At 39.6% G+C, this 27,258-nt stretch overlaps 1 protein-coding gene across 3 annotated transcripts in view; it reads right to left on the bottom strand.

Annotated features, from left to right (window-relative positions):
* The window catches only part of polrmt (polymerase (RNA) mitochondrial (DNA directed)), a 71,088-nt gene that overhangs the window by 31,778 nt on the left and 12,052 nt on the right, over positions 1-27,258 (bottom strand). For all 3 annotated transcript variants that reach the window (XR_006054301.1, XM_005920736.2, XM_005920737.3), the window contains 12 exons: positions 26,944-27,130; positions 24,355-24,504; positions 22,572-22,739; positions 21,889-22,059; positions 19,757-19,996; positions 16,377-17,162; positions 16,023-16,145; positions 13,948-14,070; positions 12,682-12,861; positions 11,570-11,656; positions 9,367-9,480; positions 1,430-1,482 (listed from right to left, as the gene is read on the bottom strand). Coding sequence is in view for 2 of the 3 variants with exons in the window: in XM_005920736.2 (XP_005920798.1) it covers positions 1,430-1,482; positions 9,367-9,480; positions 11,570-11,656; positions 12,682-12,861; positions 13,948-14,070; positions 16,023-16,145; positions 16,377-17,162; positions 19,757-19,996; positions 21,889-22,059; positions 22,572-22,739; positions 24,355-24,504; positions 26,944-27,130 (2,382 nt within the window). In the remaining variant the exon portion in view is untranslated. The remainder of the gene's footprint in view (positions 1-1,429; positions 1,483-9,366; positions 9,481-11,569; positions 11,657-12,681; positions 12,862-13,947; positions 14,071-16,022; positions 16,146-16,376; positions 17,163-19,756; positions 19,997-21,888; positions 22,060-22,571; positions 22,740-24,354; positions 24,505-26,943; positions 27,131-27,258) is intronic.

Here is a 27,258-nt window from a genome sequence, read left to right as displayed (position 1 = left end):
AGGCTTTCGAGCCTATACAGCTTGGAGTAAGACAACATGCATGAAGAGGATGATGTGGACAAAATACTCATTTGCCTAATAATTCTGCACTCCCTGTAGTGGTATCGAGCAAAACTTCTCTAGGCTTTCTTTGGGTATCGGCTGCCTGACCATTTTCAGAGGAATATTTTATTCATTGTAAAGTCAGACTGACCACTACAGATCTTATGGAGTTATGAATTAAAATGTTATTTTTTTTGTTCAAATCATTATTAATATTTACAAAGGAGAGCATGGGAGAGGTGCAACATTGAGTAAAACACTATGCAGGTCTTGTTGTGTTTTGGAGCTTTACAGCCAATTGTGTTGGGGTTGTTGTCAAATCTGACGTAATTATGATTTACTGATCCACCACACGATACCATCTGGAAAGCTTCTGATTGGCAACATTTGATTTTTCAGCAGGGTAACTATCATATACACACTGCCAATGTAGTAAAAGCATAGCTTTAAGAAGAAAACACATGCTTACCTAAGGGAGTTCAAGCTGTGCTGGAGAATAAAGGTGCTAATACCAAATATTGATTTTCGAATTGTGCAAACTCTGTTTTTTCCTTATATACTGGATTTCCATGTATGTCTGAACATATTTCAAACAATTGCTGTACCCGCTTCCCATTTTCTTAGAATAATATAAAGAAATTAGGTGTGGTTAAGAACCTTTGCACACTACTGTAAAAAGTGCCTCTTATTATAGAAAAATAAGTGGAATATATTTCACCATTTCTCACATGTTAATGCTTTCTTATCTTGACTGACAGATTTTGTAGCCTGTGCAGCCTCTTCTTATTGCATAATCCCATCTTCTTCAAGTTAATAAGGTATTGAGCCAGTTATTTGACTTTCATTACTAGATCTATAAATGAGGCTTTGTGGAAAGTGGCCTGAACTTATTTTTCAACTCATTTCGATCTCAGTTCCACTTATAATTGAAACAGACAGTGTGCTTTCAAACTATGCTTTCAAAGAGGTTCCTAAAAACCTCTGATGCCATTTTCTACTTTATGACAAATGCGAAGATATTTCAAAGTCTGAGTATGCAATTAGTGAAAACAGCTACAGGAGACAGTGTGGCTGAAGTGCCTCGAAGTGCAAGCTAACGGCCCCAAGGGAGCTCTAATTTCCACATTTCTTCACCTCTATAAGCTAACAAGAGATTTGTCGAGTAGTCTGAAGGTACATTTCTAAAATTTGTGACTACAAAAGTCAAAGGCAACCAAAAGAAAGAAAGAAAGAAACAAAGAGCCTGAAGTAATTACCCGCATTGTGTTCTTGTTCTAGGTCAATAATGGACCATTCAGCTGAAGACATCAATGGGGTCAGTTTACATATGCTGTGGGTCAGGGTTAACAACGCAAGAGGAGAAACTGACAGAAACAGGAGAACTTACTCTTTGGTGTCGTGGCTTATCTTGAGGTTTATGTGCTGCATGGTACTCTTCAGCTGGAGAGACAAAAGGAAAAAAGAGTCAAACTCTTAAATGATACTGCAATTCTGCACAAGATGTTCATCCTGTATTGGTCAGGCTCTCATTAAAATCTAGTTGTTTAATGGACATTTCAAAAACTGAGAAAAAAAATAAACAAAACAAGGTAAAGGGCTAATGATCATCCCTCTCTGAACTAAAATTGTTTATAGTAGAGGCTAGAGCAGGGCAATATGACCAAAAATATTTATCACGATATAAATTTGAAAATTTGCGATAACGATATAATTGACACTAGACAAAATACTTTACAACTCCACAACTTTATTAGTGCAAAAAAACAAACCATCAATGTATTTTCACTTAAACAAGCAGCTGTTTTTATGTGCATTAAAGTTATATAAAAATTCAGTGCAAATGCAAATTCCTTGCTGACAGTTTAACCAAAAAGCATTTCCAGTGGAAACTGGCCGACATATCCTCAGCATAACCATGCATAATATCCACAAAACTTAAAAAGAGGTTATACACACAAAATACAGTAATATTATGTTGAAGCACAGTACGTATCACTCCGCGAGGCTCCTCCCTACGATAGCCATAATTCTCCGACAATCCATCAAGCGGTGCGGGTTCGTAGCTTAGCAAAGTCCTACTAAAGCATTTGACAGATTTTCGAGCGCCGTGTACATGAAATCATTTTGAGGTCAGTAAACACAACCAGAATTCATACATAAGGCCCATTGGATTATAAGGGGCACTGTCGACTTTCAGAAAAATCAAAGGATTGATTTTAAGTGTGTTGTATTTCCCAAAAAACACGGTAATAACGACGGCCCGCTAGCATGCGCTACCAAAAATAGTGCTTTGATGGACGAAAGCTAAACCAGTTCCGCACCACTGAAGTTGCAGCATTTTTACAAACCAGTTCTGGTTCATCTGTTTCATTCAACGATCCGCTTTCGCCCTTCTCATTCTCCGCCATGCTTTTTCCGCCATGTGCGTATGAAAACAAAGGCACTGCGCATGCGCGTTTTACCCATATTCTATCGCGACATTTCATTTTCTTATCGTTGCCCAACATTATACCGGTATTATCGCCCATCCCTAGTAGACGCCCAACACCCTGACCTGATTATAGGCTGAAAATGTCATTATTCGCCACCAAAGGGTTTAATAACACATAGAATAGTTTCAGACATTAACTGCTTATTTAGATCAATGGAGTCGGGAGGTACAGATACTCCACCAAGAAGAATTAAATAAAATATCTGTGGTTTTTGTCTACAGTTAGGATTTTAGTGGTCCAACCCCACAATAAGATTGATTTTTAAAAAAACAACAACAAAAACAAAACAAAACAGGGATCGATTCCAGTGAATCCAGCATTCACTTACACACACACACACACACACACACACACACACACACACACACACACACACACACACACACACAGGGACAGGGGGGGGGAACATCTAGAAGTTGCATTTGTATAAGAGATTGAAAAGAGAGCCATAGTAGAAAAAATGTAATTAAATTGAACTGTGCACTGTGGGTAATATAGGCTTTGACTCCTTAGATATCCATCATGAGTCCAATACTCATGTATGAGCCACCAAGAAGTGGCTTCCATAGGGCTATTATCCACTTAACCCTAATAAATAACTAGCAAACCAAATTAAAAGGAAGGATAAATGAAATGCAGCATTACTCAGGCTTTTACTCATAGTTATTGCTAATAGAGAGGACTTGGTCCCTGTAAGATTGGAGTCCATCCATTTAGCTGTGCCAAACATGTATATCAGGTCAGTCTTTCCTTGACCCTTAGAACCATGCCTGGGTGGGAATGAAGGGTACTATCAAGAAAGAGATACTTCTAGGAACAGACAACCACACTGATGAATGTGCTTGCCTTGCACTGAGCCTAAACTAATGTTAAAGTGTATTTATGTCTGTTATGCTGCACAAACACATTTTATTCTTTTCACTGTTGGAATGGAGCGTTGATGCTGGTTGATGCCATTTATTACCTTCAGAGTGAAACACATTTATCTGTACTAAGAGTAGTCCAAGTGCTTTTAATGTCATTGCATATCATTTTCACTGTTCAGAACAAGTTGAACTCACAGCATTATGATTGAATGGAAAATGTGTTTGAGTTTGTTTGTTTGTTCCCAATAATTAATGAGCTCTCACTAAAACAAATTTGCATCCATTTCCTTGCTTTTTAGGTCAACACGTGGACTGCAACACAAACAGGCAAATAATAATCATCAAATCCATGTTGAGCAGCATGATGGCTGAGTGATGAGCCTTTCAGTTTGGGTGGCTTAGGTGTCCATTAGATGGATGCTTCTATCAGTCACCGGCTGTTTTTGACTCACTGTAAAATCTGTTTTGTCAAAATTTGTTTCTGGATTGGGTCAATCGTTTCATCCGTTTTACTCTTTATAAGATAACTTTTTCAAAGTGGTGGAAACACACTGTGTAAAATGTGACTCCAGTGATCTGCACATCAGTTACAACTAATTACGTTAACTGGCATCAGGCTAGTATAAACTGGGTGTAAAAATAGCATTTCAAGACACGAGTTTTATATAATAATAATACTAATATATAGAGTTCCTTTAGCATAAACGCTATGATCTGTGTGTCTTTTTCAGGCAAGGCCTTTTGTCACCAACACTACACTAAACCAGATTCTACACTTACCACAACACCGTGGCATGAAGTAAGGGTTCAGATACAAAAACTGGAGTACCTGCACATTGAAACATTGAACACTGTAATATGAAAAATTAGCATGATGCTGCAATTGCAAAAAAGCGGAAAGTTCTGTGGCTCATCTACTAACAATATGCTAATTTATAAACAAGGACACGATCAGTTAATTTCAACAACCACCAGAATTCCATCAAGAGCATTACAAATTAGTGAGCCAAAAATAAGCAGACCTGATTAGGTAAAGAATAGCCTAATAATTAAAATAATACAGAGTAAGTGTAGGTATTCTACATGTATTTCTCTCTGAAAACTCAGATGAATGAGAAGCAGCTGAAGGACAATCAATAAGCTTTTACGGACAAACTCTTGTGTTGGAAATTGCTGGGGGCTGAGTGTGGTGTTTATCTAAAGGATAGATACATTATTACAAACTTTTCCATCATATAAACCTGAAAGCTGTTTGTAACAGCTGACCTGGACAATATGTAGAAGAGCACAAAACATTATTGATAGTCAGATCCTGAGCCCTTGGTGTGTTAATGAAGATACTGTTACCATGCTGCATGCATAAATGCACAGATCGCCCCTATTTTCATTCACTCATTAAAAGTGGCATTTCACTATAGTACATAATGGCTTCAATAGATAAATTACAGAAAAAAGAAACATGAAAAGTTGCTGTGTGTGTGCACACTGCTGAGAAAAGACTTTCTATGTCTGTGTGTGTACAGATCTCTCCTCGTGGTAAAAAGTAACCTGGCTGTCTGTGAAACAACACACATCCTTGTAGGTGTTTTGTTTTGGGATACTCGTCCTCATTCCCTTTCATGCTATGTTAAGTTTAGTTCAATTCATATAAGTTCTCCTTCGGTTAACCAAAAAACAGTAATACTGAGGGCCAAGTATATGTGAGGATGATGGTGAATAGGCACAGGGCTTACATCCAGGATGCACTTGTTCATCTTTCAAATATTTTTCCCCAACTTGCAGTAAATTGTGTGCTGTAAATAACCAGCCACAAAAATGCTTGTTGAAAAATTGATACTGCAAAGTAAATCCTGACAGAAGCTTTTCATAGGCAAAAGTGGGTTTCTTACTGGAACAGAACCTTAGTAAATCTGACCCATAGTGTGCTAATAACAAGAAAGCCCTAAACTGTTACGCAGCTGAAAAATGGGGGAACATTTTACTTTCAAAAACTACAACTGGTCTCCTCAGATGTTTTTAAAGGATGTGAGACACAACAAGTCCTTTTCTACCAAGCCACATTCATACACATCTGCTTATTTTAAGCCTTCAAAGACTAAATATCACACCCATCTCTGATGGATGCATTTGGAACTTTGACGCCCCAAAGGAACTCGGGATTGAACTACTAGTTAACTTCTAGTTAACGCACAAGGTTGAATCACAACCGCACAGCATCCCAAGCTTGCACAAATGACTTCTAAAAGAACCACAGCATGACCACTGCCATTATGACACCCCTAGGAGACTTAAATAACCGCAAGTCAAGTGTTAATGGACAACTCCATTATCTGATGCAGCTTGCTTCTCTTCTCAATGAGCACTGAGGACTCACAGGGGTGCACATCTCTCTTTTAACTATTCCCAATTCAGCTGTTTGTTTGTTTTTTCCATGAGTCTATAATTACCTCCTGCAAAGCAAACATGTCATATGGTAAGCTCTCTAGGGTCTGGTGGAAAGGTGACGTGGTTTATATGTTTCAGTTAGTGGCTCTACTGCATTTAAGGATGCTGAGTAATGAATGACAGAATCAAACGATTATGAATGAAGGCTTGTGGAACAGATGTGCACTGCATCCCTTTACTTTCTGCAATGGTTGCCACATCATCAATCATCACTTTAGGGGGACTTGTGAGGGAACATGTTTAAGGAAAGGAAAGGAGAAACTGACATGGATGTGGCGAGAGAGAAAGAAATGGAGGTTACCATCGATGTGAGCAATGGACTGCCACGCTGTTAATGAGGTCACTACCAAAAGCCATAACCTTCATTTTAATGTATACGTGTGTGATTTGTGTACAGGATCCGACTGAAACCCTGGATGTGATTAATGAGATCTCGGCCAGTCCTGCTGTGTGTCTGTGGGGAATAAGGTCCTGTAGTCTAAATCACGTCAGGGTTGTGGTGCAGATGGTCATGGATACAAAAGCCATCAGTAACTACATAAAAGCCAAGAGGGGTATTCCTATTCATCACATGATGGTTTATAATACACACCTTATTTTTAAACACACCACCTTTCTCTGCTGTTGTGTATCCTCTGGGCCTCTCCCTTCTCCTCCAGAAGACCGATGAAAACAGCTGGAGACTCACAATCTCACACCGCCCCCCTAAGCAACACTTTCACTGACCTTTTCCAAATCTTCTTTCTTACAAACTTTTTTTTTCTGCCTACCTCTGGGGGGTGTCTTTGATACTCAAACTGCATTTATGATTTCACCCCAAAATGCCACAAGATTCTGCACATTCAATGAAACATCATGCTTCTCCTGGGAACAGCATTTCTTCTGTTCCAAAGCATGAGGAGGTATGGAGGGCATCACATCGACATTTAGAGATAGTTCACCAGAATCTGAATGAAAAGCCAACTTATTCTGTGCAGACCACGTGTTTTTCAACTTTTGAGAAAACGTGCTTATATCCAAAAGAAAAACAAGCTTCACAGACACAGCCTACCATCTTTTCATTACTAGACAAGTGAGAACAGAGAGGTAGAAGTGAGAACACATACCAAGCTCATAGAAATCTGGCGAGTAAATCAGGAAAAAAAAAAAACTTAAGGCGAGCCAAAAGATGGCAAAGGCTTGCAAACAACCAACCAAACAAACAGAAAGCCATAAAAAATGACCACCAATGTGCATGTATCTCACTCTCATATCAGGGAGCAGGGAATCTTTTACATCTCTGTGCTCGGGGCCCACTGTCTCATAATCCATCCATGACCGATTTGCTAAAACTTTTATTCAAAGGGATTAGCTCCGAGGGTTTGTGACCCATTACATTTAGTTATTTATTAGCACTGCACTATTTCTGTATTGCTATAGGCCACCACCACTGTACTTTACTCTTTAGTACTGTGCAAAAAAAGAATTTATGCACAGTGCCCATCAGCATTCACCACCAAAAACCAAAGTAACTGATTCTTTCCGCATAGAGGACATTAGATCACAAGCTTTTAGTCACCCTATGAACTCAAAATCCAGTCAAATCCAGCCAATCCAGCTGATGATTCCCTTGTGTCACCATCCGCAGCGAGTGAGATTTCACTGTAGCTGTGTTGGGGAGAGGGAATAAAAATAAACAGGGTATCTAAGCCAGAGTGACCTATGATCCGATTAGTATCTCCCAATCCTGTTAGGCTGCCTCCCTGATGTATGTTCATGCTTCATTCAGCTACTCTATCCTACTCCAATTTCCTCACCTTCCATCAGCCATGGAAAATCCTTGATTACAAAGGTCAGCATTTGTATCCCAACTCCGTATGCACAGGGAAAACCAACAGAAATGAAGCAATGTACACACATGCATGCGTGCACACACACACACACGCACTCTACTGATGTTATGCCACTGTAGCTACTGTCTCCCCAGTTATTGGTTTTCTCATTGTGCATTATACTTCATCTTTCCACTCTATCTAGAGTCTAATTACTAATGACCCTCAAAAACACAGTGGCCTTGGATTTAAGAGGCAGAGAGGAGACTGGGAGATTGAATTTAATCCAGCTATGCAGAGAAAAGGTGACCTTTCTGCAAGTTAGTTTCATTTTTGTTGCTCAGTGATGCAACTGGATTAGTGAGTTATTGTAGGGGGTGGAGAAAGCTATCTGTGAAACATAAGCTAAGACCTCAATCAGCCATGAAGTTATCTTTTCATTCATTTAGGCCTTGAAAAGAAGCACAGCTAATCATTTCCATTGTCCCTGTTGGACACTAAAAGAAGCAGATCAAATCAGGGGAACGTGTCCTACTACACCAACAGAGAGAAAGAGATGCACCCTCAGGGGACTAAACCATCTGTCACCCTCGCTCTCTTGCACCTGCTCATGAGGTGTCACTCCCTTTCTAAGCTAACCTTATGCTTGATGTCATACTAAAAGAGCAGGCTGCATGCTGGGCAAGCCCACGGCTAGCTCTCTGATTGTACTTGGCACACACTACATGTCTGTCTCTACCTTTCACTTGATTCATAAACAGGAATGTTAGAGGTCACAGCGGTTTTTATATAATCAACAGCACAACACCTATAAGTACACCACATATGTGAGTGTTGTTGATCATATAAAAGCCACAGGTATGTTCTCTGTATATGATACCGCCAGGATCTCCATAGTGATTCTGGGGAGCTCCATTAAAGTTTGTCCGCTCACAACAATTACAATATTCTATCAGCAGCATTATGATGGCCTGCTTCTCTAAACAAACAAACAAACAAACAAAACAAGTGCTAACAAAATCCAGGTTGTTCAAAACCGGTTAAAAGCCAGGGTACCTTTAGTACAGGGTACTTACTATAAATAGGTGTAAATGCTTATTCAGCTCATGTGTTAAGCCAATGACAAACCAGGTTCATTTGAAATTCCATAAAGTCCAACTAACCTAAAGACCTTTATACATCAATGAAATATTAGTCAGAGCAAAAATACAATGATGGATCAAAACTTAAATGTGACAAACAAAATAGGACAGAAGGTTTCAATAAATGCTTGGTATGTCAGAGAACAGTTAACACTTTGTTCTCCAACTCGTGTCAAAAGTTGTGTAAAGTATGTGCTATGTAAAGGCCAATTGTAGATGTGTGGAGAAACCAGGCGAAAGCAGAGATAAAGAGAAGTAAGACAAACAAGCCAAGATACGAGAAAACAGCATAAACGTCAGGTGGTGAATTTCTCAAAACATAGTGAAATGAAGACTGGCATGTAATTGGCTCAGCTGTCGGAATGACCACGAAGAGAAGCGATACACAGTCATCAAGTAAGAAACAGATTAACATACAAGGCCAACGGAGATAACAGGTATTGTCAGACACAAAGAAAACTGCCACTAATGTTACTACTTAAGCAACAGATATCATGTTAAAACTGCAATAGATTGGTGAGAGACAGAGAGGAGGTTAAAGAGCTTCCACGTTTGTCTTAAGACTTACCACTTGGTTGCGTGTGCGGTGGTACGGTTGAATGATGGGTAATCCCAGGGGTGTCACCCATTGCACAGTGTGACCCGACTTAGAGATGAGCCTGGCGCTCTCAGTCAGCCAGTCCTGTAACAAATGGATTCAATCAGAGGTAACATGAAGGGACACAGTGACAGAAATATTTAATATTAGTCAAGAATGCGTGTGTGACATGCTTGTATGTTTAGAGCATGTTACTGACAAGAGTGCAACTAAATTTAAATCAGGTTAAATGAGGTTGATGGAGATTTCAGGTTCGGCTAGACAGGGCTAAGACACCAATGCTATCTCTGAGCCTCCAAGTAGGCACACCTGTGGTATCAATCCCAAAATCCAATGGAGCCTTGTTCTCAAGTTATCGCATTCACAAAATTAAACCGTAAAAAAACACTACGATGCAGGGAAAAAAATAGAGACTTCATTGCCTAGACTAGAGCATCAACAAAAGATTTATGCACTTACTGCTCATTCTACTTCTGCTGCTCTACTTTAAGGACCTACTAACAACGGTTGGAGGCTTGTTGCTGAACAGTGAAGTGTCGCTTAGTCTGGAATATCCGACAGCACTGTTTGCATATGTGTCTGGAATAGTCTGCCTCCAAAAATGGAAGCCCTATTGATGTCCCATAAGGGTTTTGTCACACATACAAATGCACACTCAGTGAGCTGTAGGAAAGATAAATATGTCCTAGCAACTGGAGTTAGCAACCTGACCAGAAGCTGGTCCATTAAACATCACCTCGCATCCTACAATCAAAGCACAAAATAAGGAAACCGCAAAAGCAAAGAAACCGACGTCAGAGATTAACAAGAAAAACATCTTGAAAAATTGACTGACTGGCACACATACAGACAGAGGTGGGCACAGACAATGAACAAACAGTGAGAGCACAATTTGAAGTTAATGATCAGCAGTGTTGACAGGATAAATGGGAAATGTACAGAGAATGTAGGCAAGGTCAGGGATAACAGCGTCAAGGATTGATCAGCTGCCTCTCTTTCCCCTCATACTTCAGCTCTTCCCTGTGAAATGCAAGTGGATGTGACCTATAAAAGCAGCGGGGGATACACACACTTACGCACTCACGCTGGCAATAGCATCACATCGGCACCAAGGTATGTTAGGAAGGGTATTTATCATCTCAGACTGGGCTATCCCTGCGTGTTTCCCACAGGACACGCACACAAAAACAGTGGTTGGTGGTAATAATGGTTCGGCAGACTCCTCTCTGCCTCTAGAGATAATATACAATCCCCTACCAGGTGCACGTCCTAAATCTATTACTGGAATCTATGTGATGAATAGGTGCAATTGACAGGGTAACAGTAAAGTAAACACGCCATTAATAAAATTCAAATAAGAGCCTATCTGCAGCAGTAGATCAGTAGGCAGAGCATGCTTTAGAGGTTTGTAATGTCCTAGCAACAAACAAACCTCATTTAAAAACAACGTAATTTAGTGCCGACTAAAACTTTTCCAGATTTATCTTTGCAAGACTATAATGAGTTGTGTTTAGTTGAATATGAAGCACAGAAATTTCTTTAAAAGTCTGTATGTCAAAGCAAATACTGATTAATTATTAGTCACATATGCTGAAATATATGCCTGTAGCTTGTTAATTAACCTACTGTACACTGAAAAAATAAAAAATAAAACAAAAAATATAGAGGTTACACAATAATTATAGGCATATTCTCTTTTGTTTTCTTTGATAGTATCAAATAATAGACTTTTCTTGTGAAACATTTTAAAGAAACTCATCTAAAATAAAACGTTACCATAATAAATGGTATCTTCGTTATAAACACAGAGAAAAAGCTTGAATACTTTTATTTTAGCTGCAGTTTTTAATGAATACTTGTATTTTTTTGCTGTTTTTACTGCATGTGTGGATGTGTTCTAGTGAAACTTGCATATTTATTGAGAATACAATATTACTATCCAGAATAGCAATAGTGTGCTCATCTCCAAAACTTTAAAGAACATACAGAGTGCCGAGTATAAAGAAAACAAAGGACACCGGTACTCCCTGGGGAAAAAAAAAGTCATTATATCTCCCCAAATAATGTGTTTAACAATATTTCTAATCAAGTGCCACCACAGATTGATGATAATTTGTTGGATAAGATCATTTTATCATTTGCATATGTTGTAATGTACGTGTGATGAGCTCACCTGTATCTCTCTGGTCCCTGTAAACATCTCCTTTAAGGCATTGAACACCTGACGCACCAGGTAATGGGATGCATCCCACACAAACTCCTGGAAAAACAACAACACAGGAGTCTTTCATAGTTGGTCAAACTGTTTAATTTGTCAAATTTTAAAAATTAAAAACATGCATTTTAGCTTTTAATTGTGCTTCGAATGGTGGCTACATGTATGATGCAAATTAGTGTTACAAATCAGGGTATCTCATTTGCATCTCATTACACTGATATGATCTCTACAGAAGGCCTTGCCCTCTTTTCACCATCCATCCCACTGTAATCACTCACAATTACACTCCCCCCTAATTCCCTGTTTAAACAATTAGGAACATTATCCAGAAGTCATTTAGCAGAATGCCTGTGAGATAGTAGACAGCAGACAGAGTTATGCTGATCCCATCTACACAGACAATGAGATTAACTCTAACTGTTGTAAGGAATTGTGTAGCTATGGAACACTGGAGCGCTGTGAGAAGATTCAGTTCTTCCATTCTCCTTTCTTGGTGTCATGTAACAGAATGGGTGTGTCCATCAAAGGAGAATTCAGGCCCAACCAAATCAAAGTGCAGATAACTAAAAATAGACACGCAGTGGCTGTGCGCAGGATATCAAATACAGCTACTGTTGGATTGCATTCCCTGAAACGTCCATGCAATGTGATCATAAATAAATCTGATCAAAGTAAATATTAAAAGCATCGGTTCAGGCTCCATGCAGCTCATTTAGAGACAGTGTAGTATGACTCTTTACGTCAAGGTCAAACTGACTGAAATACCTTTGGCTGCAGAAACAAATGTGATGATTGTACAATATGTGGCCGCTATTTGCAGTGCATTAAATCCTTTAAACCCTTTACTCTTTTATCTTCTGCATGAGTGTAAGTATAAAAAAAGCTACTTAAAAATAGAGTTTAAAGCGTTTGCAAGAACATACACAAAGTGAGAGGAACCCCTCACACAGAGGAGGTCCTGTGTTAAGGGGCCGCTCTGTCATGCTGAGCTGATACCGTGCTAAAAATAGCGTAGCGTGTATGAAGGAACCTCTTTCACTCGCCACCCTCTTTCACCGTTGCTATACCTTCGGAAACTCGTCAATCTCCTTCAGTCTTTTCTCTATCTGGAGGCGTCCGCCATAGCGAGTGACTCCGTACACCACAGTCATCACTGTCTGTTTAACCACCTTCCTGCTGATGAAGCCCTCCAGCACCTGGGCGATCTTCAGTCCGCTCTCTGCATCCCGAGCTCGTAACTCCTCCACCTGGAACATGTAGACAACTTGCATATGAATTTTCTTTTTTAAAAGGAGGTCTTTTGGAGGACAATTTAAAGCTTCCCCAAAAATGAACACAGATAACATCTGCGTGACATTAATATAATATGTCACAACTGCTTTCACTTATAACAGAAGTGAGTCCTCACAGCTTTGAGACTAGAAGCAGAAAACTCATTTCATGATCAGCAAAGCTATTTTTCAGCTCTTGTTGTAAAGCAGTCTTAAGTAATGTGACTCTTGACAGTGTTACTTATTGTTTAACATAAAACGACAACAATATAGTGAGTCTGTAGGGAAGGTTTTACGATTTTTCCAAATTCTTTAGACTAATCATCTTTAAACAGGCTTTGGTTGTACGCAGGCAAAGAGTCCATGTGGAGAGCAGAAGAGGAGCAGAAGTGCAATTATTGCCTCGCAATTATTGTTCTTTTTAAAATGAATTTGAATTCATGAACGATGACTGGTCACTAGAAGAGGAAACCTTGGTCCAGGTATTCACTAATTTAACAGGGTCCCTACAGATTAGCAACTGTGCCTGGAGACAAGGTCAACAAACCAGCCAATGACAGTGGTTATTGTACAGTAAACCCCAAGACGATTTATTTATCCATGTAGCTTCTTACATCACAGCTAATGTCATCATGGTATCTAACAATAAACGCAATACTCTGAGGCAAACATTACAGTCACTGTGTGTGGACTTCTGAAATGGATGTTTTTGCTCTGTTCTTTCTGAATTTTCCGGTACTGAAATGTCAGCACATCACACTTATCTTCCAACTGTGTCTCCTAAAAGCACGCAGGCTCATGCTTCACCATTCAAGACTTTAAACATGAGACAGTCTCGTCTCTGCACTTTCATGCAAAGCAAGAGAAACCAAGCACTTCTGAAGACAGGGCCTAAACTAAAATATAATCTCAATGCCTTAGCTTGTCACTCACTGTGGGATCCACTGGGCCGTCTGAATACTAACAGGTGAAGATCTGCAACATGCTTTGCAACTGATATGTGCCATCATTAATCTGTGTAACCGTAAGTCTGCGCAGTTCAAAGAAAGTAACAGAGCAGACCTGTTGTGCAACTCCGCTGTAGACATCCTGGGGCACATCACAGGGCATGAGATTGACTGATGTAGCACCAATAACATCTCTGCCTAGAGCGGCGTAGTGCTGGAGACCATTACAGGAGCCGTCCTGGAGAAGAGGTGAAGAAAAAGATTAAAGCACGACTGTGGAGGCAGACAGCAGAGAAAGAATCACAAGGATCCGCACTGATTGGGTCAAGTCATCCAAGGAGCAAGGTTTAAAGGTCTGCCTTTCTGCCAATAAACAAATAATAAAGCACAAAAAAAGAATAAATAAGATGAATTGCATGAACGTGAGGATATGTTGGGAATATGTTATGTGGTTGAGGCTTTGTTGCACTTAATTCCAAAGACTAAACTTAATTTTTCACTCTATTCAAACCAACATGTAACCTACAAGTGTATAAAATAATACAGTTTCAGCTTTTTTTTCTTTGGGTTTCACTTTATCATAATTAAAGCTGTTAAACACCAAGCTAAGCAACGTAGATTTATGTATCTGGGTATCAGGACAGATAAATCTTCATTCTTGTCCATCCTTCTTTGATCCTCGTCCCCTATGTAACACTAATATACTGCTTGCATGTGTTGTTGTGGAGAGGCAACATTTAAGTTTCACAACTGTAAGTCTAAGCTCACCCAACTTGACTCCTGGTCATCAACTTTATTTATCCATATATTTCAATATCTATCAAAGGCAGTAAACTCTAAATTACATCAATCAGATTTAAAATAAATAAAATTGAATTAAAGTAAATAAAATTGAGCCCTGAGGCTTACTTTTATATGCATTTAATTTCATTCAAACCCTAAGCCTCAATTTTATCTAAAGTAGTTTAGCTGAACTTCACCACTCAATTAAGTAATAATAATAATAATAATGGATTGCATTTATATAGCGCTTTTTGAGACCCTCAAAGCGCTTTACAATTCCACTATTCATTCACTCTCACATTCACAATACTGGTGGAGGCAAGCTACAGTTGTAGCCACAGCTGCCCTGGGGCAGACTGACAGAAGCGCCATATCGCGCCATCGGCCCCACCATCGGCAACACCAGTAGGCAGTAGGTGAAGAGTCTTGCCCAAGGACACAACGACCGAGACTGTCCGGGGCTCGAACCGGCAACCTTCCGATTACAAGACGAACTCCAAACTCCTGAGCCACAATCGCCCACGAAGTGAAGTATTGGAGATACTGTCTTTTTAACACATCTACAAAGAGGAAGTGCTAAATACTTTGTGAATTACACTCACTTTTGGTCTAATGGTCTAAAAAATAAAAATAAAAAATCCTCTTTTCAGCTTCTTTGTCTTATTCTTTGAAGGCAAGGGAAAATGTTGCTCCTTACATTTCATGCATTATTATTAGTGCGCGTTCCAGCGATGTTGGGTATAATTAATCAGACAGACAATAGCTTGTAATCACTAATGGGATTAAAATGTTCTTTTGCAACAAAAATGAGACATTTTGAGAAGTGAAAATAAAATTAGAAAATTACATTATAACAACATTATAAGAACCTTAGTAACAAAGGCCTGCGGTGCAGATGAGATGAGGCTTTACTCAGCCACATATTTTGGTTAATGGTCTAAATCAGGGAATTCTTGACAAAAAGATGCTCCACAGTTAATGTATATACACTGTTCTACAAATATAGCATGTCACTAAGAATGACAATCGTTTATATGATTTTTCTGTTGCTTTTTTCTGTTGAGAAAACGCATTGGTTTAAATGTCAGATCCTCGTGCAGGATGTGTCAAAAAGGCTTCTGGCTTGCAAGATAAGGTTGACAGGTTTATAGCAGATGACAAAACGGTGAACATCGCACAGGGAGGTCTTGGTTTGTTAACTTTGATTTGCCATCTAAAATAGACCCACTGAATGATGCAACCGTTTTTTTTTCTTCGAAAGACATAAACCTGAACTACAATAAGAAGACGTAAGATGAGTAACTCTAACAAGCTTTCCATAATTCAAAAAGTTTTTACATTTTATTTGGACTTTTACATGACTGATATGCTACTCATTAAGCATGACTCTCTCAGTCTGTTACGTACCTGATGAACAGGAAAATGAGAGATGAACTGTGCTGGATCAGGAGATCTCACAGCATTGGCTATCTCCATGCAGCAGGCCAGAGCCTGCCATGGCTCATCTGCATTCATCCACCACTTTCTACCCTGAGAGAAAAAGTCACAAGCACATAGCACATTATACTGCATACATACCTTTCATAGAAATACAAAAAAAAAAAAAATTGACATATTCTAGTATTCAATGTTTAGACCGACAGTTAAACCATTGTGTCATTGGCATTGTCCCAGTAATTAAAAAATTACCGAGATTTCTATGACTGTGACGAGTGTACGTGGAACGTCTTACTATACAGTGAATGAGCAGCAAGTACTAACATTTAGAGGGTTGTCGGCAGAGTCCAGTATGTCCTCCATGATAGTGTTGGCATACTCAAGTCGGCCCTGTAGTGAGCTCCTCTTCTTTAATCCTGTAAGATTCACCAAGTGGATCTTTAGCCAGTCCAGGCCTTTGGGACCAAGCAGCTTCCCCTCCGCAAACACAAGGATTGCCCGTGTGACATCACTTCCCAGGTGATTAAAGTATGGAGGACATGGATAGGTACGTCCCCTGAAGTCCATGTTGTGAGGGAACCAGAAGATCTCGTCTCGCATGTGGTTGGCGATGGACAGTTTATAGAGAGCATCCATACGTAAGCTGTGCATCTCGCTGCATTTCTTTTTGGCATTGATCACCTGTCTTTTCATGTGGGCCTTCTCACTAGCTGTATAACTGTGGTCTTGTGGGTTAAAGTGGGGGATTTTGGGGGCTTCCGACAAAGGAGGTGGGATGTCTAGCTTATCGCTTCCACGGTCATTAAAGATGGAGATAATAATGTCCAGCAAAGGTTTGTTGACCTTCCAGGCACAGTTGCCCAACTGGTTGAGAGAGTCATAGATGGCATGAAGATTTTGACATTTCTCCAACAACTCTTCGTGTTGGGTCGCCCCGTCCACTGTGCGCATCAGCTTCGTCGGCGTGAGCAGGTATGCTCCAAACTTGACTGATGTCCAGGGCACTGGAGGGCACAGCATCGGCATCACATAGGAGTCAAAAGTCAACTTGGTCTCCATGGCTTCCTGCTGCATCTGAGTAAGGATGGGGTGGGGCTTGATGAAGCCAACCTGGCGGGTAAAACATCACAAGAAAATCAGTCGCAAACTAAAAAAGAGCAGACACACCAGTGAACAGAGATTGCTGTTTCAATTACAACAACATGAAAGGGACTGCCTCAGCTTATTTCTAAAGCTTGGTTAATCATGACAGGATATGGTCAGCATCAAGTGCAAATTTGATTAATAAAGGTATAAAAGCAACACGCTTCGACTTCTGTTGAATCATAAGTTTGAATCATAACTGACATGTGAGAACATCTTATAATCTGAATCTTATCTTAAAAAAAATCTAACAGCTGAGATTAAAAAAAATATTGATATCAGTGCTGCCATTCATACTACTTGTGTTAAACAATTACTGAAAATCACAATAAAATGGGCAACTGTAGCTCCGCAAATGTGAAAACAAACAAACAAGTGTAACATCTTTATTTGACTGTTATGTTTGTTACATGCCAACCCCGCTCCGGAGCCAGAGGATTAGGCACGATAGTTTTTCCAAGAATAGGGCTTTGATGTTAAAGAGTTACCGCAGTGACAGGAAAAGAAGAAAAAAAAAAAAATCACTGTAACCTTACAGAAACACCTCAGCTTTGCACGAATGAGTCAGACTTTCATGCTGCGCAGTAAAATCATTAGGATGCCCCCCTGATGGGCTAACCTCCACCCAGGGAAAGAAGGGAGACGGGAAGAATAAGAGAAAAGACGGTAGAATGGAACAAAGAGAGACAGAAAATTACACAGGAATGAAATTCAGCAATAGGTATGCCCCGCTGCCAAAGTGCATCAAGTCCCAAAAATCCACAGTTCTCTCTCTCTCTCTTTGTACTCACCCCCCAACACATGCCTCACCCTCCTGCAGGGTCCTGTGGCAGTAAATCAGCGAGCCAATTAAGGGGACACTAAAAAAGGGATTACCGTGAGACCTATTCATCTCACTCAACTGTTCCCTTTGCCAATTCACACTGTGGGTAAATGGTTTTATAAAAGACACTCTTTTGAGCGTCACACTGGATAGGAGGTTGCTCAAGTGTTCAAGGTAACGGGCTTTAGAACAGTTCTCTTGTCCAAAGTGAAGGTCAGGCTTTTTAAGTTTTTTCCCGCTTTGTTTCTGCTTCTGCATGGCTTCTTTCTTTTAATGAAAAGTCTGCTATTCTTAAACTCTTTTGGGTCAATCATTTAATCAGACTAATTGTACACAATTAGCAAAAATTCACAATTAATTTGATTTGCCTGATCGAGAGTCCTTATAATCAACAGTTGTGTTTTGTTTTTCTAATCCATCATATAATTTTCCCTAGTTTCTAGGAGTTCCCCTAATCTTTGGTCTTTTTCCCCCCATAAATCTCAATTGAAAGAATATTTTTCTTGGTCTGGGTTAATACTCAGACATCCTTTTATCAGATTATCAGAAGGTATTGGACTTCAACAGAAACTACTGTTTCTGTATTTACTCCCTCTTCTGCAACTTCTTAGCTCGATTACGGATATTTGGTATCATTGTTACGCAGATGATATTCAGCTATATATCTCTTTTAGGCCACCTGATGTTTCTAAGCTTCAAATCTTCCAGCCCTGCTTTGATTCCATTAGAGATTGGATGACTGAAATTATCTTAAACTAAATGCTGAGAAAACTGAAATCATTGTCTTTGCTCCTGAGAAATTTGTTCCCCTCGTGGTTAAAAATCTAGGCCCTCTTGCTTCTTATATTAAACCCTCTATTAAGAACCTTGGTGTTACACTTGACCCAGCTCTGACGCTGGACACACACGTTAAATCTTTGGTTCGCTCATGTTTTTACCAATTAAGAAATATTGCTGAGTCCCATTGTGTCACGCTCCGAAATGGAAATGATTATTCATGCTTTTGTTTCATCTCGCTTAGATTATTGTAATTCCTTGTTTACTTGCTTAAGTAATGCCTCCCTGGAACGACTGCAGGTTGTCCAGAATGCTGCTGCTAGGCTTCTGACAAAGTATCCCAAATACTCCCATGCCACTCCCCTGCTGATCCAACTGAATTGGCTCCCTGTCAAGTTCAGGGTCCATTTTAAGATTATAATCATGACCTACAGGGCCCTGCACGGTGTAGCTCCAACTTACATCAGTGATCTTCTTGTTCCTTATTGCCCCAGCAGGTCCCTGAGGTCTTGTGACCAGGACTTGCTGGTTGTCCAGCATACAAGGGTAAAAAGAAAAATGACAGAGCGTTTGTATCAGTGACTCCCAGACTCTGGAACTCGCTCCCTTTGAGTTTGAGATCTGTGGACTCAGTCATTTCTTGTAAAAAGCAGTTAAAACGTATCTGTTTAAACTTGCTTTTGGTCTGTTTCTGAAGAACTTTTATGATTTTTATGTGATTTTTTTAACCTTGAAAGGTGCTATATAAATAAAATTTTACTTTACTTTATGTCTCTCAGTCTGCAACACAAAAAAACCTAATCAAGAGGATCTGTGTCAACCTTCTTGTTTAGTCAGGAATCTGTAATAGGTGCTTCATTTAAAAAATGCTTTAATAGAGTCACCACCAACCCTAGGTTATCAAATCATGCGCTTCAATGATACCTCTGTGGAACAGACCAGGAGAGAACTTCCACCGTACCTGCCGGGTGCTGCGAAAGGTGTACATGTGGTAGAGGATGGGGATGAATTTCCTGTCATAGGCTGGGTTCAGGATGTCGCTATTAATTTTAAGATTTTTAACCATCATATCCACCATGTATGTGCCAAGCTCCAGAGTTACTATGTATGGCCAGCTTGTCTCGCCCCCCTGCAGCGTAGGTCCTGAACTCTGCTCCATCTCCAGCTTCCACCACTGCTCCCTTGGAAGGACGTCATACACCTGCATGGATAAAAGGTTGGCTGTTTTAATTTTGTTAATACCTCAAAGACAAAGATTCAAAGTTACAACCACTATCTAATATTTTCTCTTTTATGAAAATTAGCATGAGCAAGCTTTATATTTGCTGGTTTTATTTGGTCTGCACGTATATCCTTGGTATTAAGTCCTGGATCCTCCAGATCACCACGACTGATGGAACGGGTACCCCACATGCCTGTCTCTGCATTTCTTGTTTCCGCTGTATCTAGCTGCTAGTGATTATAATTTCCACTGGCTCCGAGTTATTTCAGCTCGTTCTGTTATTTCTGCTTATTCAGTGGCTAAAAGAGGAGAAGACTCAAGCAAAGAATGCCAGAGGGAAGAGAAAATCAAAATCTTTTTACCAGGCTCTTAAAAAGTTTGGAAAACTGAAATACAAAAATATACAAGAAAATTTTACAAAAAAACCCCGAAACTGGTGAAATGACTGAATATTAAGAAATTAAGTTTTAAATCACTACTAGTCAGCACTCATAAATGCAAGCTACATCGGTCGGTTGACTTTCCCAGAGCTTGGTTATAGACCAAGACTACATTCACACTCCTCCTAAGCCATATGAGATATTACATCAGATAAATGAACAAATCTTTCTATTTATTCTGGCTATTTTTTAATTAAAACTGCTTTATGGTTATTTTGAATTTAACTTGGAGTCAAATGGCAACCCCCAGGGCTGACAAACAATTAAGGTTATTAGAATAGCTGCTTTGATCATTAGATGTGCAAACACAGGAAGCTGTAGCTTATTACTGCCTGCCAGGTCTCACGACCACTGACTGCAATCACTGATTGGACCCCTTGACTACGTTTGTGCTTCTGGTGCCTTTTGGAGCACTTTAGTTGAATTATCTGACAAATAATATGGCTTCACTGTGTGCTACAGTCCAGAAAAGAAATTTGTGCTTTAGTTCTGAAAAGTCTCATTCTTGTTTTTTGTTTATTTGTTACTGATTAGCATAAATGTGCCTGTCTGCTGCAGCTTACTAAACCCGCTAATGTCAACTACCTTAGCAGTCCACCCTCTCCCCCAAATATGAGGAGTTCTGGTGCCCAAATTTGAATTTTACATAGACGTTTAATAATAAATACTCTACATAAACACTACTAGCCTTCAGTAACAGGGAGCGTTGCCTATTGTTTCTGACATTTATCTTCAAAATTGATCCTTGAACACATAAATATGTAAAGTGAGAACTTTGACAAGGGAGAATTTAAAGTAACACTCGCTGTCAAAACAACAATGAAAAACATTTTAATAGGCAGCATTTTAACTACAAAGGCTGCATATAAAGTGCCTTTCATAAAACACCTTAACTAACATCGAGTCTAACTAACTGGTGGACTATAATGAGCTCTTGCTCATTATAGTCTTGATGACATACGCATTTTCCCTGAGTGCTCCAGAACCATCAAAACAGTGAGTCAGTGATCCTGCCTGTACAGTCCCATTGAGGAAACACAGTCTTTCATTTTACTAAAAAGGAGTAAACAGCATTTCAATGAGTTTGAGAACAAGGTCGCAAACAAAGTTTACAGAAGTCTATAACATTTGGCTTCATAACATGAAAATATTGTAGTTTAATTGGTCAAACAAATTCGGCCTGGCTTCTGGGAAGTAAAATATGATAAAAAAAAGAAAAAAAGAATGCAGCGCTGAGAAATGAAAGCCGATAGCCCACACTGGATGATAAAACAGAAGATTAGACTTTAGAAATCTGTATTGTGCTTTCAAATCAGTAGTAGCTACATCATACTTCAGCCATAATATTGCAGATTTTATAACAACTGCCATGCAGTACAGCATGCAAAGCATATCTCTTGCTAACAAGTATGAGGAGTTTTTTCTTTTTACCTTAGTATCTTTGGCCAGTAGGTCTGTGTAGGCGTTATAAACGCTGCCCAGCTTTTCCACCGTCTGATTCTGGTGCTTCTGACGCACGCAGTACTTGGTGAAGACCCTATTGCCGAGATCTCGAGCTAAAATCTTTAGCGACTCTCCGCTAGGAGGCAAGTTGGCAACACTCTGGACAAAGGAACACAGTTAAAAGATATCTTACATTAAAAAACAATATATAAATAAATAAAAAACAGCAAATGACTGTTCAGGGCTTTTGTAAAGTCTTATTAGTCTAATGGAAAAAAAAGGGGTTTGGGGGGATCAGAGGGAAAGATTATAATGCAAACTGTGTTCTAGAATTGGTTCTCATAACCCTGCATATTTCCCCTGTACTGGAAGCAAAGATATCTGATGAAAGCATGTCCTGCTTAACTCTTATAATGTGATGTTTTGATGGACATTGCCACTGTTAGCTACTTGATTTGTGTTCTATGGTTTTTCCCATATTGGTTGTGTCAAATTACACAAACGCAACGACAAAAAAAAACAAAAGAGAGAACATCAGTACAGACCACTTTGTAATGCTGTAGTAAAATAAAATTGATCTCAACTCTATCAAAACAGAGACAAGTCTTTGTAATATCTTATAATTCTGGCTTTTCATTGATCGGTAGGCTGGGCTAGGTGGCTTGTATTACCTGTATCATGATGTCAACATACTCTTTATCTTCCAGGAGACACAGATACGGATAAAGGTTAAGTCTGTAGTCCCTGGTGTTGCTTTTTGCCAGGATCATTTTGCTCTCCCTTAAGGCCTGGAGAAGGATCTTCTGCCACTGAATCCGCTGCTCTGCCAACAGCTCTCTCTGAAAGGACAACACAACGGGATTAATTTCATGAAAGTGACCGATAGCATAAAAACCATAAAGGGTGAATTTGTTGAAGTTGTTAGGGGGAAAAAGAAAATCAAAAAACAAACAAAAAAAACCCCACTCCAGAAGCCTTTATCAGAAACTACATGATCCAAATGGAAGATCATTTGAAATATGCAGTAGAAATGGTCATATCACACTGGACGGAAGCCTTGTGTCTAACATGGCCATGAATTTCATTAGTTGTTTAAGCTTGTTCGGCCCAGATATATTCAAATGACAGTGAGAAGCGAGACTAGCCTTCTGAGACAACACACCTGGGTCAGCACTTGTTTTTCTAAGGCTAAAACAGAAAGGAAGAGTCTGCTTTCAAAGTCTAGCCTGTTAGAAATTTCAATTTGAATGCATCAAACTAATTAATGATTGATTAGTTCAAGTGATTACCAAGACACACTACTCTAGAAGGACCTATAAAAAACAAGCTTTATGAAGAGAAGCGTGGACCAGGCTGGCCCTTTTCACCTCCAAAGCTGATCAACTGCCAACTAAGAATTAGCAGATGTATGGCTGCTATGAACCTGAGCAACATTTGACTCTTACATTACTTGCACTCAAGTTAAATGACTGCGTGTGCATGTGTTAATGTTTTCTCTTTAGTTTGACTGAAACAGAGACCCAGTCTGGATTGTGAATAGAGGGGTGACTCCGCATTCTCCCCAGCGGCCTCCATTACAATACATTATTATTCTGCCCTGCCTGTCTGTAAATGCTTCCTGACCACCAGGGACTCTCTGCCTGCTTGCTTCCCACATAGCCCATCTGCACAGACAGACGGCCCAGCCAAGACTGTAAATGCCAGAGTTCGTAAAAAAGCACACCGCAGGAATACAATGTTTCTTCATCTAACCTGTCGAGCCTGCATGCATATCGTTTTAAAATTTACATCAGAGAAAAATAATTATATCTCAGTAAAACATTATAAATATTATCATAATTATACCAAAAAAAGCAGATTACTGCCAAGACGATACACATCCCCTACAGTCTGAATATTACACTGGGTGCCAGTATGCTGTGTTTTGCTGGAGATCTGTAGGCTTTTTTGTGGTTCAAAAGGATAAACTGTCAGCACAAAACAGCAAGAATGCAATGTTCTTCCAGCAAAAATGAAACTTTTTTTCATTCCAACAACCAAAGAAAGAGAAGAGAAGAAAAAGTTACTGTGAAACGTATCTTTCTTTAAAAGACATATACCACCACATGCTCACGAATCAGAACACTACTGTGGGTGTGGGCAACAAAATACATAATGTTTGCATTGAGTTTAGATCACCTGCATGCAATCTATCCCAAATTATAATAATTAATTACCCATAACTAACATTAACAGAGCAAAGGCAACGCCTCACCACCACTGACCTGATCTGTGTCATTTAAGACAGCTGTTGTTTCTAAAACAAAACAACTAGCCGTGTGTCATTAATACCTGAATCCTTTTCATTACACAATCCATTCTCATGAGCATCAGAGCACTTTGTATGTATACAAAAAACAGTCAACATAAAGGACAAGCTGAAGACGAAAAGGGGAACCGAGTCGGTTGATTTACCATTTTCGCCATGTTTTCAGTGACGGGCTTGGCAGCTTCCACAGAGTCTATGGTGATCGTGCAGGCCTGCTCCACACTCAGCTGACGTTTAAAACGCTCCTGGAGATCCTCCTGTGTGAAGTCCAATTTTGGGTAGATGTGGTCCGCCCTCTAAAACATAACACGTAACCAAACATCAGACAGGCACAAACGATATCTTGTACAGTGCAGATCTTTCTTGCCCTGAGCCTAACCTTCAAAACCGAAAAACCCTAACGGAACAAACTCAACTCAACCCAGGCACCTGTCCAACCACCAACATTGCCACCTATCTAATTCTGCTTCCATTTAAAACTCGGAGCTTCACCTGTGGCGAATAGCTCTTTAGGTAATGGCTCAATGGTATTGGCTATTAATTTTTATAGTGGTTTTATCTGAACGGAGAGAGACAGAATATAAACCAAAAATCCAGAACAAAAAAAATACATAAAAGATATAAATATCCATATATATTCACATCTCATTCTGTGAAATAAGTATTTGATCCCCAAAGAAAACAGTACTTGGTGGAGAAACCTTCGTCACCAGGTCGACCCAATCCTCTTTACAAGAACTGTCTAAATGTTTCAGGTTTCTTGTTTGCCGCTTTGGAGACTGGTGAGGCCACTCCGTGATCATTAGGGCTGTTTGATATAACGATATATATCGGATGACGATATAAAAACGTCTATCGTTTCATTTTACGCTATCGTTTGTTTCGTGGTGTCGCAAAATAAACTGTTTACGGCAATATTTTTTCATCGTTTTGATGGTCACTGTAGTGGCTATATTAATTTCTTAAAGTTCTCTCTTTCTCTTATATTTATATAACCACACTACAGACGGACAAGCGCCTGTTTTTATGCGTTGTGGTTAGCAACAACGACGGTAACAGCATCGCGTGTCCGCTTGTTTATGTTCCACATAAACCTTTCACAATAAAGCTCAAGATCCTGTTGAGACTTTTCAAAATAAACTGAATCACGTGAAAGAGCAGATTATTTACGGATGAGAAGTAAAAAAGAGCCGCCAGGTGCTAAAAAATAAACCTTAGACTCAAACGTTAGAACAGGCTTTTCCCCGCAGCACGCCGTGTAATAAATACTCACAAAGAAAACGGCGGCCGTTACAACTTATGTCTAAAAATGTATCGTTTCATGCATCGGTTAAAACACTCGACTCCAGCTACATGACGCGCAGCTGGAAACACTTCCCGCAAGACGAGCTGCCCGAGATTCACAGAAAATGCTACATTTTTGTGATTTATATCGTTATCAGGACGATAGAATTCTTATATCGGGATATGAGATTTTGGTCATGTCGCACAACCCTAGTGATCATAATGTACTTTTTGGAGTAAGTCTGAGCAGGAAAAGTGAGCTGTATTTAATACAGCAAGATGAGCAATATTAAAAGCATGGTTTTAAAAAAAGTATGCAAATATAGGACACTTTCCCAATGAAACAGATAATTAAATGAGAGAATAATACACTCTCCAAAGACAAGTAGAAACTAGATCAAACTGCATTTTGTACGATCTGAAGCTTTAATCAAAATCTCTTCTCACAGCAGCAAACAGTATTTTAATTAGTCTGTGCTTCTGCTGCTCAAACTGATTGAAAACCCTCCAGAGATCATTCATTGTGCCACTCTGTTATCAAATGGGCCAGTTATTTGAACAGCCTTTAAGCCCCTACGACCTGCCAAAAAAAGCCAGAGTCAGATAAATTACAAACTACCTTTATAAATGCATTAAAAGCCAGCAGGAAAGATCCGGTCACATTTGACCTTTTTGGCATATCATGAAGTGGCACAGTCCCACATTTACACTCATAGCATAAGACCTGCTGACCTTGCTACCATCCCTCTATTAAACACACACACACTAACACACACACTAACAATAAGACTGAGAGGTCTAAAAGTGAATATGCTGCATGGACTGAGGCTAAAAATACTACAATGGCACGAAAAGCTGTTAACGAATTGTGTGAGAATCACGAGGAGTAGGAAGGTGGGAAGGAGGAGAGGTGAGAGGAGGAGAGGCAACTAAAGCAGAGGACCCATTAGAAAGCAGACGTGGCTCACTATAAATAGAACAGTGCCTGTCTGGCTGTGAAGGGTTGACAATCAAATCTTTCGTAGTCAAGCTGGAGCCTTGTGACAGCTTCCCCAGCTCTGACGGTTTGACTGGCGAAACATGCAAAACAGTGAGCCTTAAAAATAATTCCTGTGTTAAGTCACATTTCGTTTCTAAATAAATCCTTTACATAATGCTTTTAAAGATTTTTGTGAACGCCAACTAAAGTAAATGCTAATGGTTAATTAATACAAAGATGCAGATTCTGTCATCCGACCATAAAAAAAAATGCAGCGGTCACCATGATTTCCAATGATTTCAGTTTAAGATAATGTCAAGATCAAAGACCAGATGAACACGTGCATATGTGGATTAATTATTTAACTTCCACTATCTTGACATCAGCAGAAAAGATGGGCATCTAATTTTCCCATGTGCCAGCTTGTCAGTAAATAAGTTCGCTGATAACAAAAGACCTGACTCTGTAATACCTCTGAGTAGAAGTCTTGAACCAGCAATGAAGAACACTTGCTTGTGTGCATGTTGAGCCTGGGCTGATACTCTGGCTTTATGATGCGTATGGCTTTTAGCAGCATGTCCCTCTCATCTTGCCGGAAAACACATCGGTTGAACAGATCATCCACAGAGAGGCCATCCTCCTCCATCTGGCTCAGACACCTGGAAATGCAGAAACGTACAGTCTTTGTGCCACATGTATATTATCTCTTAAAACAGGGTTTTACTTATGTAATGTCAGTAGAAAGCTAAAGATACTAGTCAGTGGGACAAGCTGTGACAGTATAAAA

This window comes from Haplochromis burtoni, unplaced genomic scaffold (assembly GCF_018398535.1).
Source record: "Haplochromis burtoni strain Fernald_Lab_line unplaced genomic scaffold, NCSU_Asbu1 Contig_42, whole genome shotgun sequence".
In the NCBI taxonomy this organism is placed as follows: Eukaryota; Metazoa; Chordata; class Actinopteri; order Cichliformes; family Cichlidae; genus Haplochromis; species Haplochromis burtoni.
The sequence above is the reverse complement of the archived record's forward strand: the minus strand, read 5'-3'. Positions and strand labels throughout refer to the sequence as shown.